This window comes from Sesamum indicum, linkage group LG1 (genome assembly GCF_026168435.1).
Source record: "Sesamum indicum cultivar Baizhima isolate 11 linkage group LG1, ASM2616843v1, whole genome shotgun sequence".
Classification (NCBI taxonomy): Eukaryota; Viridiplantae; Streptophyta; class Magnoliopsida; order Lamiales; family Pedaliaceae; genus Sesamum; species Sesamum indicum.
In genome coordinates, this window is record NC_142657.1 from 21,522,718 (window position 1) to 21,541,379 (window position 18,662).

An 18,662-nucleotide genomic window follows, 5' to 3' on the forward strand; every position below is an offset into this window, starting at 1 on the left:
AACTAAACTATCCTTATAACGATGAAAATATACCTTCTCGCATGCATTAATGCATGGAGATGTATAAGGGCATTTTTGTCATAAAAAGATTTATTTAACTTGCAATAAGTCAATAATAAGCCAATGAGGATCAAAAATATTTTTTTAAATTTTTTAATTTGGTGAATTTTGCTTAATGAAGGAACATATTTTTTAGACGGAAGCAAACCTCAATAGTGTTATATGTAATTTCTCAAGTTACAGAGAGTCTACATATAATTACACAAAATTTCAGGAGAGAAGAGTGTAATTATCCTTTTTATTCTTTTGGTTTTTTTTCTTTATTTAAGAATAATTATACTGTATCACTAATTATATTAAATTTTAAAAATAATAATTAAAGGATATATGTATATATAATTAAGTATGATTGCCGATCAAAAGAGACATTCATTAAAGTGATTGATCAATCATATAATAAATAAATCATAATTATTATGTATATATTTTTTTTTTCGATCTAATTAATCAGTTTGGTTCGCGTCAGACAAATCTTGTTGGTATAAGTTAACTTTTAATTAAACACATTGGAAAAATTAAACTTCAATTAATTTACGATGATTCAATTCAAAACACGAAATAATTTGAAATATGCCGGTGGACAATTGACAAAATGGGATATTTTTAAATTTTAAAAGAGGAATTAATTCCTCATATATATTCCAATCGTCCTTCTAATTATTAATAAGGGAAAATTACACTCTTCTTCTATGAATATTTGGTGAATTACACATAAATTTATTGCGGTTTAAGAAATTACATCTAATATCCTTGAGATTTGCTTCTATTTAACAAATAAGTCCCTCCGTTAGTCAAATTCATTGAATTTGCTAATATTAAAAAAAAAATTATATTTACCATCGACTAACTGATTGCTGACTTATTATAGGTCAAATATTTTTTTTCGAATTAAACTATCTTCATAACGGTGAAAATATATCTCCTTATATGCATTAAGGTGTAAAGGCTTATAAGGGTAGTTTGATCATAAAAAAATTTATTTGACTTGCAGTAATTCAATAATAAGTTAATCAGGGTTTTTTCTAATTTTTTTGTTAATATCATCAAATTCAGTTAATTTTGACTAACCGAGACTTTTTTGTTAGACGGAAGCAAACTTCAAGGGTGCTAGATATAATTTTTCAAGTTACATGATATTTACGTGTAATTACACCAAACTCCAACGGAGTAGGGTGTAATTATCCCTATTAATAAAGGGTTAAATTCATTTTTTTGACCCCCTATGATATATAAAAATATATAAAAAAAAAACTCTATGAAATTTTTAATATAAAAAATTACCCGTATATTATAAATAAATAATCACACCGCCCTTGATCAACTTGAGGCTATTTTTTTTAAAAAAATAATGACTAAAATGCCCCTCATAATCAACAAGTCAAACTAGGCCTATTAATATATAATTATTTTATTTTATAATATATATAATTTATAACTATCAAACTATACTTAGGCCTGGGCAACGCAAGTGGGCGACTACGTCGCCGTCAATAGATGGGTGATGGTGGTCGCCCTTGCTGCATTGGGCAACTGTCATCGCCTAGGGTTGAGGAGGGCACCGTCGCTGTTATTTCTTTTAATATATAAATTAATTTAATTAAAAAAATATTTTATTATATAAATAATTATTATATAAAATAATATTTTATTATTAATAAATATATAATATTATATATATTAAATGGGGGAGAAGCGCAAACTATATAAAAAAAAAAAGGTATTTTCATACCCAATTTTTATATAGAAATTTTTTTAAATTTTATTTTATATTAAAACGCGTGTGGCCAAATTTTGAACATTTCTATTATAACATAAGGTTCTGAATTTTTCCCCATTAATAAATGACAACAACCACACACTCTCATATGTCAATGAATATTTCAATCTGTCAACCTACATAATTAATGTTTCATCCAATCCGTTGCGTGGATTATTTAATGCCTTGTCTGGAACAGTTTCTCCATATTATTTTGATATGACATCTTCAACAATTCTATAAGAATTAAAACTATTCTTAATTTAGCACCACTTACAAAATAAAAATTAAAAACCTATAATTTTCATCAAAATACAGAAATTCTTAAAGGAAATCGTGTCCCTAAATGAGGGGTTCAGCATAGACTCTTATCGATTTATTAATTTCTGAAAAGCATTCCCACGGGTTCAAGAGATGGTCTGTCGGCTAATTTCCTTGTCGGTATATGCGAGAGAATCTGAGTGTCATATCTCTCTGTATGACTCTAACTCGCATTTTGCTCGCGCCACTTCCCTGCGTCTCGACTGATCATTGCGACACTGCAAATAAAAAAATTATATTTATTTTTTCACACCACTAACAACACAAAATATAATCTCATCAATTAATTCAAAATATATTTTAATTTTCGCATGAAAATCTACACTTAAGTCTCTTTTGCTTGACGTGATGGGATTTAAGTGATATAAATTATTTTAAAATTGCAATCCAACTATAATCAACTATAGTAGCAAAATTTAACTGCTAATGTTGAGCCGATTAATGGATTGATGTATATATATAGAGAGAGAGTGTGTGGATGAGGGATAAAATTGCATGATTCGCAACTTTTTGAAGTGATTTCTGGGAAGGAGATACATTCTACTGATCGTAATTAACCCTAATTAATTAATGTTAATAATGCTATTGTTTCTTTATAATTATCTCGACTAAAGTAGCATCTTTAATGTTGTTAATCATAAGATGCTGTCTGGAGATATTAATTACTCTATGCGTGTCGGAGGACCCAATCAAAATGAAAGGATAAGTTAATTAAATACACCCAGTTATATGATTAATATATGTTAATTTGGTGATTTATTTTTATATATTGTTCGTTTTTACATCATTACATCCGGCTCAAATATTAATTTAATACATCAGTACTTTTAAATCAACTAGTATATTCAAAGTAAACAAAGAAACAAAACATTACTATTGAAAATAGACTACCAATTCACATTAGGGGTGCTGCGATTTCATTTTTTGACACTTATTTTCAAATTGAATTGCCATTGACGGTTTCATAAAATAATTTTTTAAATTACCACTATTAAAACCAAAATTAAATGTACGGTTTTGGGTAGTTGCAGACGGTTTTGGCGGTTTTAATACTTATAACAAAAATAAGACGTTGACACTAACAAAAACCAATAAATGAAACAAGTGTTTGTATGCAACAAGAAAGAAAAATCAACATTATATATTATAGATCACCAACACTTTTCATAATCTTAAGTAGATTAAAATATAAGATCATATATATTAATCCTACAAGAAAACACTTAATCCAACAAAGGCCAATGATTGACTTTAGGGAGAACAGAAAAATAGAATAAAGAAAGCGGTAAGAGAGAAAAGAAAGAAGAGGAAAAGGAGGAGAAAAAATGAATGAACAAAATTGAATATAATTTGAATGAGTTAAATAACTCGGATATATAGTGTTTAAAATTATAATAATAAATAACTCAAAATAATCGATAAGAAGACTGAAATTCTGAATCTGCTGTTATTGTGTAAAGTAAAAGTACCCGCGACAGTGAAGAAATATGGAACCTAGACAACCAACGACACATGAGTTGGAGCGACTCCCACCTTGCTTGCATAGAATATTACAGACAAAACAAATGTTTGACCAATATAATATACATTAGCTAGGAACAAAAATTATATACTATACACATAGTTGTTACGGAATAATATAAATTAAATAAAATAGTTTTTGGTTGTTATCCTCTCTTTTTGGAGATTGGTTGTTGGGACATAAATTAAGGTATAATAAATACCTGTATTCTAGTTTCATGACGTCGAAGATATGTCTATATTCATCCGGACAAATATTAATATTTTTAAATTTAATTTATATTAGTAAGTATGATACATTTCATGTGTATGTATAATTTTTTAAAGATATTTAATATAAAATATTTTTATCAATTATATTATTTAATTTTTAGCGTTGAAAATTACCTATATATATATATATATATATAGAAGATACTATTACCAAAATTCTAGACCAAATATAATTGGGAGTAGCTTAATTATAATATGAAGAGATACTTTATATAAAGGAATCCCACAATAAACTTAAAATATGAAGGAAAGGTAGTTTTACGAATGTGTGTATATATATTGCTCTAATAGTTTTTTTTTTTTTTTGTTTTGTTTGCTTTTTTTTTTTTTTTTGGTTTTATTTGAGTTTATTTGTGGATTTGAATTATCGATATATTAAATTAATTTTTAAATTTGAATATATTGATAATATAATCACTACAAAATATGCAATATTAACCATGATAATGCCATGGCAAATAGTTATTGATGACGACCATGCATTCAACTGTTATTGGCCGTGGTATCTGTGAGAGTGGTTAAATTATTTATCGTGGATTTTGATATGGCAAATAACTTTTTTTTGATGGAAAATTTATGTTTTTGTATCGATTCATTTTATCGTAGTCAATAAAAATTATTTATCACGATTTTTATTTCAAAACTATTAAAATTGTAGCCAATGATCATGAATGAATTGCATACTATAAAAAAATAATAATAGGTTATATTTTCTCTTAAATACTCATCAAATTTATTAATTATAAGAAGCTCGATGAAACTTCCTCTACTGCTACAAATACGTAGCTCGCAGTATTATTCAAGAAGTACATGGATCAATGTATAAATATTTATTCGTAACTAAAACTAGTAACGTGGTGAAACCCCAAAGCTCTCGTACATGCATGCATGCCTCATCACTCTCTCTAACTCTTCTTGTCACTACGTCTTATTAGTTGATCCTGCCAATTAACCAAAAATCAGCCATTAATTAAGAGCATAATTACAGAATTTAAATTTAAAATGATAACTTTGGAATTTTAAAAAATTAACGATGAAGAACAAAGAAACTCACTTGTCACAGTCGACGGTGCGGGAAACAGGGATGTCCATCTGAACGCCGCACTTGGTCGGCAGGCTCTGCGCAGCCGCGTCCTTCAAGTCGGCGTAGCGGTTGGCAGCGGCCTTAACACAGCTGCAGCAAGCCCTCTTGTCGGCCGTTGTCTGGGCCATGTCTTTCACGGCTTTGACACCGGAACAGCAAGCCGGAGATGGGCTGTCTCCGCCGCGTCCGGTGAGGTAGCTGATGCAGGGGACCAGAGCAGCGTCGACCTGGCCGCAGGTTACAGCCTGTCCCTGCTGAGCGACCAGTGAGATGAGGGCGAGAATTGCGATGAGTGCTGCGACGGCACCTTTCATTGTTTCCTGTAATGGTTTGGATTAATGGGAGCTGGATTCTTAGATTAGTTTGATGAGTATATAAAGACTAGTGCAGTTGTTTCGGCTTGGTGTTGATTGGATGCAGGATTTATAGGGATGTCTGAGTGTGGGGAGTTTGTTTTTGTGAAGTAAGCATTTTCCATTTCCAGTAGTTTGTTTTGCTGTTTAGGTTACTCGCCAATTTGCCATCACTGACATGAAAAAGATGTCCAAGAATAGCAAACTATGATGTGAGCGTTTCTCACGATGTTTATCGGCTTACACAAACATGCTTTACCTTTATTTTCATGCTTTACACAAACATGCTTTACCTTTATTTCTCACGATATTTAAATAATAATTAATGTAATCGGAATTAATAAATGATATATTCAGTGTCATACGTGGTCTCAACGTTGAAACGCGGATGAATGAACAAAACGAGAAGCGGGTCAATTGCTTGCTGATTTTTTCCTCAAAAACCGTGTTGTCTTAAATATTAATAAATTGGATTTTCTTTTATTTCAATGCAAAATGTTTCACATGTTTATATACACATACATATATATATATATATTATAATATTCTAATTGAATTATAAGGTCCAAATTTAGAAACTAAACCCCGGGACTATAATGAGATTCGTTTATAATTAGAGAGGTGGAGGCCCATCAAGCAAATTTACATAATGATTGAGTTGGGTTAGCTGACTTGTCGGCCCATTTTCAGGCCTTAACCCTTAAGTACTAAGATTTGGTTTGGGCCAGATCGGCCCAGTTGTCATCTGTTTTGTTCACAGCCATTTCTAATTTCTTCCCTCCAATTGCCAAGTGAGCATGAGATGATGGTGATTGGTGAACTACTACTATTTACGTAGCTTTGAGTTCTGGGTTCCTCCAAAGATCTCTGCTTTTGCATCAATGGTTGTAGAGTTTTTCCCTTCGTGACCCTGAATTTTATGGCAAGGAAGTGAGAGATTCTAACAGTTTATTGCCATAAACTGATGCGCTGTGGAGATGATCAAGCGGGAAAGGACGATGTTGTTTTCAGTTGGTTTGCATCTTGCTGTGCTTCAAGTAGATTGATGAGAGGACAAGTTTGATTGTTTGGTACGATGTTGGGAAGAAGTTATTTCAATCGATAAATTTGGCCACTAGTTATGAACACCATCTATTTGATATACAGTTTACTCGTTCAGGTCCAGGGATTTTTGTGTTTAGTTGGTTCAGAATGTCTCAAGAGCTTTTCAGCTGCTTGGTTTTGTGGGCTGATGAAGGATTATCTTGCCGCTTTGTCATGGATTAGCATTCTCAAAATCTCTTGAAGAAAATGAGTTTCGGGTAGCTGTGATGGACAGAGCCTTGTTCTGCTGGATCAACTGAATGCATATGGTTTTTTCAAGGTATACCAGTGGAGGAGTTTCTTAAGCTATACTAGAATGGAATTGTTAACTTGTCCCCACTTGTTTTCCTTGCAAGAAAACTCATACCAAACTTAATACATTTATGCTATCTTCTTCTAGTTGATTTTGATGTTATACAGATTCTGCTTCGAGGTGTCTTTCCATGCTGTTTTTTCTGGTATATTCTTTAGAGGCTAGATTGTCTATGTTACTCTTGAGTTCGTATTTTCTTTTATCAATTTGATTTAGTTTTGGTTTTGTGATTGATGGCAATATTAGTTGCTGGCATGGAATCATTTTCTGTGTTTCCATACTTTGCCATTAATAATGTTTTGATGAGTAACAGTGCTGCTTTTTACTGGTTTCCGATGCGCAGTGATTGTGGTGGGATTGTTCCATTGGTTTAATGCTGATGACTTTTAATTTTGTGTTGCTCTGCTGCATTCCTATTTGTTTTCTGGTTTGTTAGAATGGCTTCCAATATTTATGGTTTGCTTATGATGCTACTATTTTTAGTTGAGATTTGATGGCTTTGCCATTGTTTCATGTGCTTCACTATATTTTCCGGTTTTGGATATAGGGTTACAGTTATGGTAAAGGGTTAATAAAGCTAACTTCTTCAGTAGTCAAGACTGATGGAATCAGTATATTGTGTATTATAATCTCACCTAAAACATTAAAAATGACAGATACTATGTTGCTGCCAGAAGAAAAGTACGCCCTGATCTTTCTTAGTGGAACAAGAAAATTGTCATGTCAATAATAAATTAAAAGGGTGATCTTCATTTTCTATTGAAGAGGGGAGGAATTGGTAATGAAAATTTGCAAAAAAAAGAAACAAGATGGATCTTCATGTATTTCATCATGCAAACTAGTAGGTTCTCGAACATTGTACTTATTAATTAAGCCAGACACATTATTCAAACAAGATGCTATAGCCTACATCTGTAGTATATCTTTATCATGACATCTATTTCTTCCGGTGTTCACGGTACCATCTTAGTTGATCCTGCCAACAAAAAACATAACACCACCAATCAACCATTAGTATAGTTCTGTATCCAGTTTTGTTTAATATTATTGAAATCTGTGGAGCAGAAAAAATTTCGTTTCTGTGAAGTTAATATAGAAAGAGGAAAAAGAGAACACGGTACTCACTTGTCACAGTCGACACTGCGGGAGATAGGGATGTCCAATTGAACACCACACTTTGTGGGAAGACTCTGGGCCGCAGCATCTTTCAAATTTGCATACATGTTGGCAGCAGCCTTTACACAGCTGCAGCAAGCCCTCTTATCGGCTGTTGTTTGTGCCATTCCTTTCACAGCTTTGACCCCTGCACAACATGCCGGAGATGGGCTATCTCCCTGGCCGGTGAGGTAGCTAATGCACGGAACCAAAGCAGCGTCTACCTGACCGCAAGTTACAGCCTGCCCAGGCTTCACAACCAATGTGAAGAATGCAAGAATGGTAATCACTGCAACAACACCACCCTTCATCTTTTAGACTTGCTCTTGAATTGGACTAATAGGGAGCTTTCTAAGATCTACGCAGTGTATTACTAAGATTTTTTTTGCTTGCTTCGAATTTGCCTTCCTACTTAGGGTATTTATAGGACAGTGCCCCCCTTAGTTTGTTATTGTGAAATAAGCTGTGTCTCAGCAGCTGTTTTGGTGTTTTGGCTGCTTCTATTCTCTAGCATAAAATGTCATTGAACTTTGCCCTAAAAAGCAAAGATGATGAAAACCTGAAACAATCCTTATCACCTTGACAGTTCTTTGTTAAACTGAATATTTCCTATTTTATTTCTACAAATTAAATTTATTACAAATTCTCGATATGTCCACAAAGCTTGAACAAAGTTTTATTCTCAACATTCATTTGTCGTATAAGATATGTTTCATTTTCTGAGTTCCACAATTAGTAATATCATTGATCAAATTACAATTATTTTCTTTTATTCTTTTTACTTTAAGAATTATGAAAGTGAAATGTTTAAGAAAGGATAAGATTATAATATGTTTATATGAGAAATTAGAATGTTGAAATAATATATTATTACTAGTTATTACTTGATTCCAAAACGCGGAAGGATTATGTCTTTAACAAAATACGGAAATAAAAATAAATTTAGATTAAAGATATACAAATGAATGAGGCAAAGTAAAAAAGATAAATTAAATAAGTATAAAAATAATAAAACTTTAACTTTTACTAAAAGCTAGAAGGTATTTACATGTTTACAATTGAGGGTTCTTCTTTAGCAGCTTACCTGTTCATAAGTTCCCATAAACTCATTTGATATTTTTATTCCCAAATCACAAAAAATCGTTTTAATTAGAATATAAAGATAAGCTATATTCAGCTTAATAAACAAAGTGAATGACTTAAATACCAAAAACTAGTTACTTATTTAATTGAATATAAATAAGTTGCTGATGAAATTGTGTAGGCAACCTAGGACTCGTTTTATTAAAAAAGAAAATATTGTTCAAATTAATAAAAAAAGATATTTCTAATTACCAATAGGAATTATTTTTGCAGCTAAATATTTGTTGAAAAAATTGTTTGTATAAAATTGAGGTTAAAATGCATACGTATATGTTGCTAAACCTGTTTATACAAATGCTAAAAAAAGAAAAAAGGTTAAAAAACGTATGTGCACACATTTAGAGAATGACAATTGATTCCAATACAAAATAAATGAATTCCTCGGTATCTAAATTTTTCCATACAATCATATTACTTATCATTCTTTAATAGTGATGCAAATTCAGAAATAATTTTAATATATAAGATTTAGGAATAGTCAAATAATTAATAAAATGAAGTTACTTAAAAAAATGGAAGAATTCTCAAAATCTTGTAAATTTCATAAAACGTTCTTCAGGAAAACAATGAGAATGGGTGCAAATAGATTGCAATATTTAAAAGCTCTAGACTTTTGTTTGATGGTAGTAAATAGTTTTTTGTATTTTAAAATTTAGTATATAAATACAAAATATTGCATTTAAATAAAAATGAGTAATTAAAAGAATCATTAAATATGAAAATGAATTGAATTAATTTGTTAATTATCTAAACAAGTATGTGATTCTTTAGGATAGAGATGAATAATGATTCACTTGTCTAAATTCTTTTTTTTTTAAAAAAAATACAATATAATTTCGTATGTCCAAAATAGAGTCAAAACAGGTTATGCAGTATTCATGTTCATGACGCTTACTTAGGTGGCCTTAATGTCTCGGTTTTATTAAGATTACTTGTTTTCCTTGCAGGAAACTCACACATCTGTATGATCTTCTTATAGTTGATTTTCTTGTATTTACATATTGTGTTTCTCAACATAGGTCTGACACTTAACTGGGTGGTGTACTCTCTCGGAGCTAGACTAACCATTTTACAATTTTCTTTTATCTATGTGTTTTAGTTTTGGTTTTACGATTGATGGCAAGTCTTGGTTGCTCTCACAGTATTGAGTTGGTGTTTGTCCTTACTATGCTATTTAGTAATGTTTAATGTGCAAAAATGCTATTTACGATTGATGGCAAGTCTTGGTTTATTCTTTTTTAGTTCTGTATGCAGTGAGTATGGTGGGAATGCTCCATTGGTTTAATGCTCATATTTCTCCTGCATTTTCTGGGTTGTGAGAATGGCTTCCCATTTATCTGCTTTGCCTGTCGTGATACTATTGTAAGATCAGTTTTGATGTTTTTGTCATTTTCTCATCTGCTTCTTTAGCCGTATATATTGCAGTATTGAATATAGAGTTTACAGTTATGGTAAAGATTAATAACACTGACTTCTTTGGTAGTCAACACCGATGAAAGCAGCATACTGTCTATTATAAACTCATATGGAAACAAGATGAATCTTTATGTATTTCTTGATGACCATAAGGTCCATAACAAATTGGTTCTCAGACCATGTACTTATTGTTCAAGATGGAGATATTATTCAGACAAGATGCTAGCATCTTATCTGTAGCATATCGTCGCCATGAGTTGTTCTGGCATTCTTGGTGCCATCTTAGTTGATCCTGCCAACACAACACATAAGACCACCAACCAAATATTAGTCTAGACTTTCCCATATCCATTTTTTACGGTATCATTAAAATCTTTGGAGAAATAAAATATCTTATAAAGGTAAATATAGCAAAAGAATAAAGAGGACACGGCACTCACTTGTCACAGTCGACACTGCGGGAAATAGGGATGTCCATTTGGACACCACACTTGGTGGGAAGACTCTGGGCAGCAGCGTCTTTCAAGTCTGCATACTTGTTGGCGGCAGCCTTTACACAGTTGCAGCAAGCCCTCTTATCAGCTGTCGTTTGTGCCATTCCTTTCACAGCTTTGACCCCAGAACAACATGCCGCAGATGGGCTATCTCCCTGTCCAGTGAGATAGCTAATGCACGGAACCAAAGCAGCATCCACCTGACCACAAGTAACAGCCTGTCCCGGCTTCACGACCACTGCAAAGAATGCAAGAATGGTAATCACTGCGACAACACCACCCTTCATTGCTTTGACTTGCTGAATTTTCTGAGATCTACTATGTGTATATTAATATGTGTTTGCAGTTTTCTTACTTGGTATCTGTCTTACTAAATGAGGTAGGTATTTATAGGGGGGGCTGTAGGGAGTTTGTTATTGTGAAATAAGCTGTGTTCTCAGCAGCTGTTTTGCTGTTTTGGCTGCTTCTACTCACCGGCATTAAATGTTATTGAACTATACACCAAAAAGCAAATATGATGAGAAATTGAAACAGTTCTTATCATCTTGACAGTTCTTTCTTGAACTGAACATTTTCTATAGTATTGCTCGAGACTAAATTTTATTAGAATTTTCTTTCCTTGCTGATCACTCGTGCAAGATTGTAGTTGCCTTTCCTTTGTGAATTTTAGCATTATTGTTGTTGGCAACTGTGATATACAACAATGTTTTAATATAGTTTTATTCTCACAATCATTCATATATATTTCATGTTGAAAGCATTACTTGTCATATACTATCACTATTTATCATCAGGTGCCAAGACGCGGGAGGTTTAAGTCTTTACTAAAATAAATAAATAAAAATAAGTTTAGGGTAAAGATATACAAATGAATGAGGCAAAGTGACACAAAAAACTATTCTGTAATGACTATTAAATAAGTAATCAAACAATAACATTTAGCTTTTACTAAATAGCTTCAACTTGTTTCCATTTACAACTGAGGATACTTCTTTAATGACAAATGACTCATTTAGAAAATGACAAATGACTTCCATACGAACTATATGAATTTTTAATCAAATATTCATAAATATATGTGGATATCAAAAGTTTTTCATATAATCATATTACTTCTTATTCTTTAATCATGATGTAAATTCAAGAATCATTTGAATGTATAAAATTGAGTAGTAGTCAAATGATAGCAAGATCAAGTCACTGAAAAAAAGGAACTCTCAAAATCTTTTAAATTTCATAAAATTTCCTTAGAAAAACAATGAAGAGTGGTGCAAATAAATTGTGATGTTTAAAGCTCAAGGTTTTATTTTATCGTAATAAATAAGTTGCTATGTTTTAAAAGTTTAGTGCATAAAGAAGAAATATTGAATTTAAATTAAGAAATAATTCATTAATGGATATTCCATGCTTTAAAATATAAAATGAATAATTGATAAATAAAATTAAGCTTTTTTAAGGTATAACAATGAGTAGTTTATGAGTAATTCAAAATTTAAAATGAGAGCTATCAATAAATGTAAAAAATAAAAAGTATCATTGATATAAAAATGAATTGAATTAATTTGTTAACTAATTTGTCTTCACAAATATATGAATCTTTAGGAATAGAGATGAATATTATTTCACTAATCTAAATTTAAATAAAGGAAAAGTATAATTTCATATATGCAAAATAGAGTTCAAATTCTTAACACTCACTTGGATAGCCTCAGTGTTTCAATTTTTTTCTTATCTCACTTTTCTTGCAGGAAACCTCATGCCGAAGCCAAAACAACACATTTATGCCATCTTCTTGTAGTTGATTTGCTGGTATTTACAGATTGTGTTTCTCAAGGTATGTTCTGATGCTGTATAGGATGGTGTATTCTTCAGAGGCTAGATCATCCAAGTTACTCTGAGTTAGTGTTTTTCTGTTATCAATCTGTTTTAGTTTTGATCTTATGATTGATAGCAACTGTTAGGTGCTGGCATAGCATTGCCTTTGGCGTTTGTCCATACTATGCTAATCGTAATGTTTTGAGATGCAATAATGTTGCTTGTCCCTTGTTTCTGAAGAATTTACCTTTTTTGTTTTTCTTCTACTTCTTTATGCAACGAGTATGGTGGGAATGTTCAATTGGTCTGATTTGTTTTCTGATTTATGAGAATGGCTTCTCATCTGTCCAGTTTTTATCTTGTTTTCATTTTCTTATGTGCTTCTTTAGCTGTAACATATTTTGCAGTTCTGAATATAGAGTTTTCAAAATTATGGTGAAAGATTAATAACACCTACTTTTTCAGTAGTCAACACTGATTGAAGCAACATAGTGTCTATTATAAACTCATCTGGAAACAAGATGAATCTTCATCTATTTCATCATGCACCATAACGAGTAGGTTCTCAAACCATGTGATATACTTATTGTTCAAACTAGAGAAATTATTCAAAGATGCTATAGCCTATATCTGTAGCAAATCATCATCTTGACTTGTATTTCTTCTGGCATTCATGGTACCATCTTAGTTGATCCTGCCAACGGAAGACATAAAACCACAACGAACAATTAGTATAAACTTTCTGCATCCAGTTTTACTCTATTGTTAAAATCTTTGGAGCAATAAAGATTTCTTTCATGTGAATTGAATATAGCTAAAGGAAAGAGAGAACATGGCACTCACTTGTCGCAGTCGACACTGCGGGAGATGGGGATGTCCATTTGGACACCGCACTTGGTGGGAAGACTCTGGGCCGCAGCGTCTTTCAAGTCCGCGTACTTATTGGCAGCAGCCTTTACACAGCTACAGCAGGCCCTCTTATCAGCCAGTGTTTGTGCCATTCCTTTCACAGCTTTGACCCCAGAACAACACGCCGGAGATGGACTGTCTCCATTACCAGTGAGGTAGCTAATGCACGGAACCAAAGCAGCATCCACCTGACCGCAAGTCACAGCCTGTCCCGGCTTCACAACTAATGCGAAAATTGCAAGAACGGCAATCACTGCTACAACACCTCCCTTCATTCTCTGACTTGAACTTTTGAATTGAACTCTTGGGAATTTTATGAGATCTACTCTATGTGTATTAATGTGTTTGCAGTTCTCTTGCTTGGTATTTGTTTTCCTCGGTGGGATATTTATAGGGCAGTGCTGCAGGGAGTTTGTTATTGTGCAATAATTTATGCTCTCAGCAGCTGTTTTGCTGTTTTGTCTGCTTCTATTCTCTGGCTGATAATGTCATTGAACTTTGCCCTTAAAAGCAAAGATGATGAGAAATTGAATCAGTTCTTACCACATTCTAATCTTGTTTCTTTCTTGAACTGGATATTTTCTATATTATATTGCTACCAATTAATTTTATTAGAAGTTGGTCCGTTTTCTGATATCCGGTGCAAGTTTGTAATGGTCGTCTCTTTTGTGAATTTTGCATTACTATTGTATGTATACGAACGTGATGGACTATTGAGTCTGAATATTCCTTCAAAACACTGCTCTTCCTCAATTTGCTATCAAATCTTTGAATTTCCTAACAACATTCCACTTTTCCTAATTATTCTACAATACATTTTGCAACATTTATATGAATTCTTGGTGTTGCATTGTAATATATTCAAATTGCAATAATCATATAATAATTTGAAATATGATATTTATGCTATAAAGAAATAAGTTATTTTGTGTTTGTAGTAGAACGATACAAAATTACAATAGGTATGTTTGAAGTAAAAATGTCAGAATAATTCTTTTTTTATAATTATTTTATATGTTCCTTTAATTTCATAATTTTTCTGTTACACATCTGAAAAACACGTGATATTAATTGACTCAAACTATGTGTTAGAAATGAAATTTTACTCCATAATTCTTACTTATTGGATAAAATGATCCGGGCCCCGTCATCTGGTTGTGGACTTTTCTCTATTGGGCTGATCCCAGCGAGCTCGGCCCAGGTTTCAGCAAATAGTTCTCTCCTAGTGTATTGGCCCATACTTGGAATTTAATTCAGAAAATAAGATATCAGAAATGCACTTTTGTCATTAAAATTTCGGATAATTATGCCATCCTGTTTTATGTTTTGTGTAACGCACTTCTCATATTGTTTGAAAAATTACATTTAATATCATCACTCTTATTTTTGTCTAAAAATTAAATACATTTGTTACTTAAAATTTATATATTTGTTGATATCACAATATATATATTGTGATTAATAATTCCAATTGAATTGCCGGATATTTCTCTTTTCCTAATTTCAGTAATTAGTAATTAAGGCTCCACACCGACAAAATTCATTCAATTCAACCACAAAAAAGAGTGTATATATAAGCTCTAATTAATAAAAATGAAAAAAAAAATGAGGCAGAATGAAATGTGAACGTGGGTTGGGGGGGGGGGGGGGGTGTTGGCGGGTAAGCCGGGAAGGGGAAGCCTTTGGTAGGACCCAACTAAATCTTCTCAGCTCGAAGAAAAGTAAAAAACGTTGGAAGGATCTAGAAACCCTAGTGAGTGCGCTGCTATATAATGCCCTCCCTCTCCACCTCTTCACTCTGTGTCTTTTGGTCTTTCTTTGCTTTTAGAAACCCTAGCTCTCGTCTCTTTCTATTCGCCTCCTCAAGTGTAGAGAAACCGAGCTCCAATGGCGGAAACCGAGACGTTTGCCTTCCAGGCTGAGATCAACCAGCTTCTGAGTTTGATCATCAACACTTTCTACAGCAACAAGGAGATCTTTCTTCGTGAATTGATTAGTAACTCCTCTGATGTAAGTCTCTACTGGCTTTCTGTTTTGCGTAGATCCAACTGGTGTTCACTTGTTCGGATATTTGTATGAGCTGTTTTCTGTCCAAGCATGCATTGATTTGTTCATTAGATCTGGCACTTGTTAATTTGTCTATTTTAGTATCGTCTTCTTTGTTTCTGAATCTTTGATGTTTGTTCGCGTTAATCTGATATGGTATTGGAGAATTGAGGACACGTATGAACTGTGTATGATTGTACTATGTTGAAAGGCTTGATGGTAAAATAACAGATTGTAGTATGTTCCTCTTCTTATACATAAACGTACATCTTTTTGCACTCGCAGAAAATGTTCGTGTTGATTATGAACTTTATTTAACATCTTTTTCCTAAAATGCCAACGGCCATATGGTAGATTAGCTCTGTAGATGCAGCTTATGCTGTTTGTTATTGCCAATGTTGATATGCTCAAGGTTTTAGTTGCACAATACTGAATATGTGCGTTCTAGGATTGAGTTGTTACAAATTGTTGTGTGCCTTGTAGTGCCTACATTGTGTTTGGAGTCCTTTATATTGATTACATAGCACTAATTGTGGTTTCCTTAATGTGGAAATGACGCATCCAGGCTCTGGATAAGATTCGCTTTGAGAGCTTGACAGACAAGAGCAAGCTCGATGCTCAACCAGAGCTCTTCATCCACATCATCCCTGACAAGACCAATAATACCCTGTCAATTATTGACAGTGGTATTGGCATGACCAAGGCTGGTTAGTATCAGTCATGTGTTCCTTCTTTTGTCATTTGGCGTTTGGTTCTCATATTTTATTGTAAAACTGACTTTGTCACATTTGATTTTGATTTCAGATTTGGTGAACAATCTTGGTACAATTGCCAGGTCTGGAACCAAGGAATTCATGGAAGCCCTTGCTGCTGGTGCTGATGTGAGCATGATTGGGCAGTTTGGTGTTGGTTTCTACTCTGCTTACTTGGTTGCTGAGAAGGTCATTGTCACCACGAAGCATAATGATGATGAACAATATGTCTGGGAGTCCCAAGCTGGGGGTTCATTCACTGTTACAAGAGACACATCTGGCGAAAACCTTGGCAGGGGTACTAAGATCACTCTCTTTCTCAAAGAAGACCAGCTTGAATACCTTGAGGAGCGCAGACTGAAGGATTTGATCAAGAAGCACTCTGAATTCATCAGCTACCCCATCTCTCTTTGGGTGGAGAAGACAACAGAGAAGGAAATCTCTGATGATGAAGATGAGGAGGACAAGAAGGATGAGGAAGGGAAGGTTGAGGAAGTTGATGAAGAGAAGGAGAAAGCTGAGAAGAAAAAGAAGAAGATCAAGGAAGTGTCTCATGAGTGGAATTTGGTGAACAAGCAGAAGCCTATCTGGATGAGGAAGCCTGAGGAGATCACAAAGGAAGAATATGCTGCTTTCTACAAAAGCCTCACAAATGATTGGGAGGAGCACTTGGCTGTGAAGCACTTCTCAGTTGAAGGACAACTCGAGTTCAAGGCTATTTTGTTTGTTCCTAAGAGGGCACCTTTTGATCTGTTTGATACCAGGAAAAAACCAAACAATATTAAGCTCTATGTCCGTCGTGTTTTCATAATGGACAACTGCGAGGAGTTGATTCCCGAGTATCTAAGCTTTGTTAAGGGTATTGTGGATTCTGAGGATTTGCCACTAAACATTTCTCGTGAGATGTTGCAGCAGAACAAGATCTTGAAGGTCATCCGCAAGAACTTGGTGAAGAAGTGCATTGAGCTCTTCTTTGAGATAGCTGAGAACAAGGAAGACTACAACAAATTCTATGAGGCTTTCTCAAAGAACCTCAAGCTTGGTATCCACGAGGATTCCCAAAACAAGTCGAAGATTGCTGAATTGCTCAGGTATCATTCCACCAAGAGCGGTGATGAGATGACCAGCTTGAAGGACTATGTGACGAGGATGAAGGAAGGCCAGAATGACATCTATTATATCACTGGTGAGAGCAAGAAGGCTGTTGAGAATTCTCCCTTCCTTGAGAAGCTGAAGAAGAAGGGATATGAAGTTCTCTATATGGTTGACGCCATTGATGAGTATGCTGTTGGTCAATTGAAAGAATTTGAGGGGAAGAAGCTTGTGTCTGCTACCAAGGAAGGTCTCAAACTTGATGAGAGTGAGGATGAAAAGAAAAAGAAGGAAGAGTTAAAAGCCAAGTTTGAGGGCCTGTGCAAGGTGATTAAGGATGTCCTTGGGGACAAAGTGGAGAAGGTGGTTGTGTCTGATCGTGTAGTCGACTCTCCTTGCTGTTTGGTCACTGGAGAATATGGATGGACTGCCAACATGGAAAGGATTATGAAGGCACAAGCTCTTAGGGACTCCAGCATGGCTGGATACATGTCCAGTAAGAAGACAATGGAGATCAATCCTGAGAACCCCATCATGGAGGAGCTGAGGAAGAGGGCTGATGCTGACAAGAATGACAAGTCTGTGAAGGACTTGGTTATGTTGCTCTTTGAGACTGCCCTGCTCACCTCTGGGTTCAGCCTTGAGGATCCCAACACCTTTGGCAACAGGATCCATAGGATGTTGAAACTTGGGCTTAGCATTGATGAAGATGCTGGTGAGGCTGATGTCGACATGCCACCATTGGAGGATGCTGATGCTGATGCTGAGGGCAGCAAGATGGAGGAAGTTGACTAAACCTATTGTGCTTTGCATAGCAGTCCAGAGTTCCCTGTCTTTTTTTGGTTTTATCTTTTTGGCTTAAGAGTAAAATTAGACAATTATGATGTACAAGGTTTTTTCCGTGCTGAGAATGCCCGATGTTCTTTCTTATATGCTTGAGGTAGCTGGTTCTATTTTGAATATTTTCAGTGGTAATATAGTAGTTATTTTATGCAAATTGTTGGGTTTCTCTCTGTATCTAGGTTCTGTTGGCATTACATTTGCAAGAGGTGGGCGATCGTTCAGCGGTTAATTAT

General features: G+C 33.9%; 5 protein-coding genes and 1 long non-coding RNA gene across 6 annotated transcripts; 2 read left to right on the forward strand and 4 right to left on the reverse strand.

Moving 5' to 3' along the window:
* Nucleotides 1–4,635: 4,635 nt before the first annotated feature.
* LOC105170423 (non-specific lipid-transfer protein 1) lies at nt 4,636–5,513 on the reverse strand. Its single transcript, XM_011091185.3, has 2 exons — nt 4,986–5,513; nt 4,636–4,872 (listed from the first exon to the last, which is right to left on the reverse strand). The coding sequence occupies exons 1-2, from the start codon at nt 5,327–5,329 to the stop codon at nt 4,863–4,865; spliced, it is 354 nt and encodes a 117-aa protein (XP_011089487.1). The 5' UTR covers nt 5,330–5,513; the 3' UTR covers nt 4,636–4,862.
* Nucleotides 5,514–6,003: 490 nt separating this feature from the next.
* On the forward strand, nt 6,004–14,249 carry LOC148789531 (uncharacterized). Its single transcript, XR_016066783.1, has 3 exons — nt 6,004–6,731; nt 7,830–12,806; nt 13,602–14,249. It is a non-coding gene; the product is annotated as an uncharacterized LOC148789531 (long non-coding RNA).
* On the reverse strand, nt 7,553–8,230 carry LOC105170452 (non-specific lipid-transfer protein 1). The gene is made up of 2 exons (XM_011091218.3): nt 7,890–8,230; nt 7,553–7,740 (listed from the first exon to the last, which is right to left on the reverse strand). The coding sequence occupies exons 1-2, from the start codon at nt 8,228–8,230 to the stop codon at nt 7,731–7,733; spliced, it is 351 nt and encodes a 116-aa protein (XP_011089520.1). The 3' UTR covers nt 7,553–7,730.
* On the reverse strand, nt 10,589–11,259 carry LOC105170444 (non-specific lipid-transfer protein 1). The gene is made up of 2 exons (XM_011091207.3): nt 10,919–11,259; nt 10,589–10,770 (listed from the first exon to the last, which is right to left on the reverse strand). Exons 1-2 carry the CDS (start codon nt 11,257–11,259, stop codon nt 10,761–10,763), a joined length of 351 nt encoding a protein of 116 aa, XP_011089509.1. The 3' UTR covers nt 10,589–10,760.
* LOC105170432 (non-specific lipid-transfer protein 1) lies at nt 13,266–13,971 on the reverse strand. The gene is made up of 2 exons (XM_011091197.3): nt 13,631–13,971; nt 13,266–13,481 (listed from the first exon to the last, which is right to left on the reverse strand). Exons 1-2 carry the CDS (start codon nt 13,969–13,971, stop codon nt 13,472–13,474), a joined length of 351 nt encoding a protein of 116 aa, XP_011089499.1. The 3' UTR covers nt 13,266–13,471.
* Nucleotides 14,250–15,481: 1,232 nt separating the features above from the next.
* LOC105170469 (heat shock cognate protein 80) lies at nt 15,482–18,583 on the forward strand. The gene is made up of 3 exons (XM_011091234.3): nt 15,482–15,706; nt 16,308–16,449; nt 16,547–18,583. The coding sequence occupies exons 1-3, from the start codon at nt 15,584–15,586 to the stop codon at nt 18,379–18,381; spliced, it is 2,100 nt and encodes a 699-aa protein (XP_011089536.1). The 5' UTR covers nt 15,482–15,583; the 3' UTR covers nt 18,382–18,583.
* The last annotated feature ends 79 nt before the right edge of the window (nt 18,584–18,662 follow it).

What these genes read in the sequence shown, in the direction of transcription:
- LOC105170423 (XM_011091185.3), bottom strand. Translation starts at nt 5,329, where the DNA reads ATGAAAGGTGCCGTCGCAGCACTCATCGCAATTCTCGCCCTCATCTCA.
- LOC105170452 (XM_011091218.3), bottom strand. Translation starts at nt 8,230, where the DNA reads ATGAAGGGTGGTGTTGTTGCAGTGATTACCATTCTTGCATTCTTCACA.
- LOC105170444 (XM_011091207.3), bottom strand. Translation starts at nt 11,259, where the DNA reads ATGAAGGGTGGTGTTGTCGCAGTGATTACCATTCTTGCATTCTTTGCA.
- LOC105170432 (XM_011091197.3), bottom strand. Translation starts at nt 13,971, where the DNA reads ATGAAGGGAGGTGTTGTAGCAGTGATTGCCGTTCTTGCAATTTTCGCA.
- LOC105170469 (XM_011091234.3), top strand. Translation starts at nt 15,584, where the DNA reads ATGGCGGAAACCGAGACGTTTGCCTTCCAGGCTGAGATCAACCAGCTT. An exon ending in TGATTAGTAACTCCTCTGAT is followed by an intron (nt 15,707 to 16,307) that starts GTAAGTCTCTAC and finishes TGACGCATCCAG; the next exon opens with GCTCTGGATAAGATTCGCTT. An exon ending in TATTGGCATGACCAAGGCTG is followed by an intron (nt 16,450 to 16,546) that starts GTTAGTATCAGT and finishes TTTTGATTTCAG; the next exon opens with ATTTGGTGAACAATCTTGGT.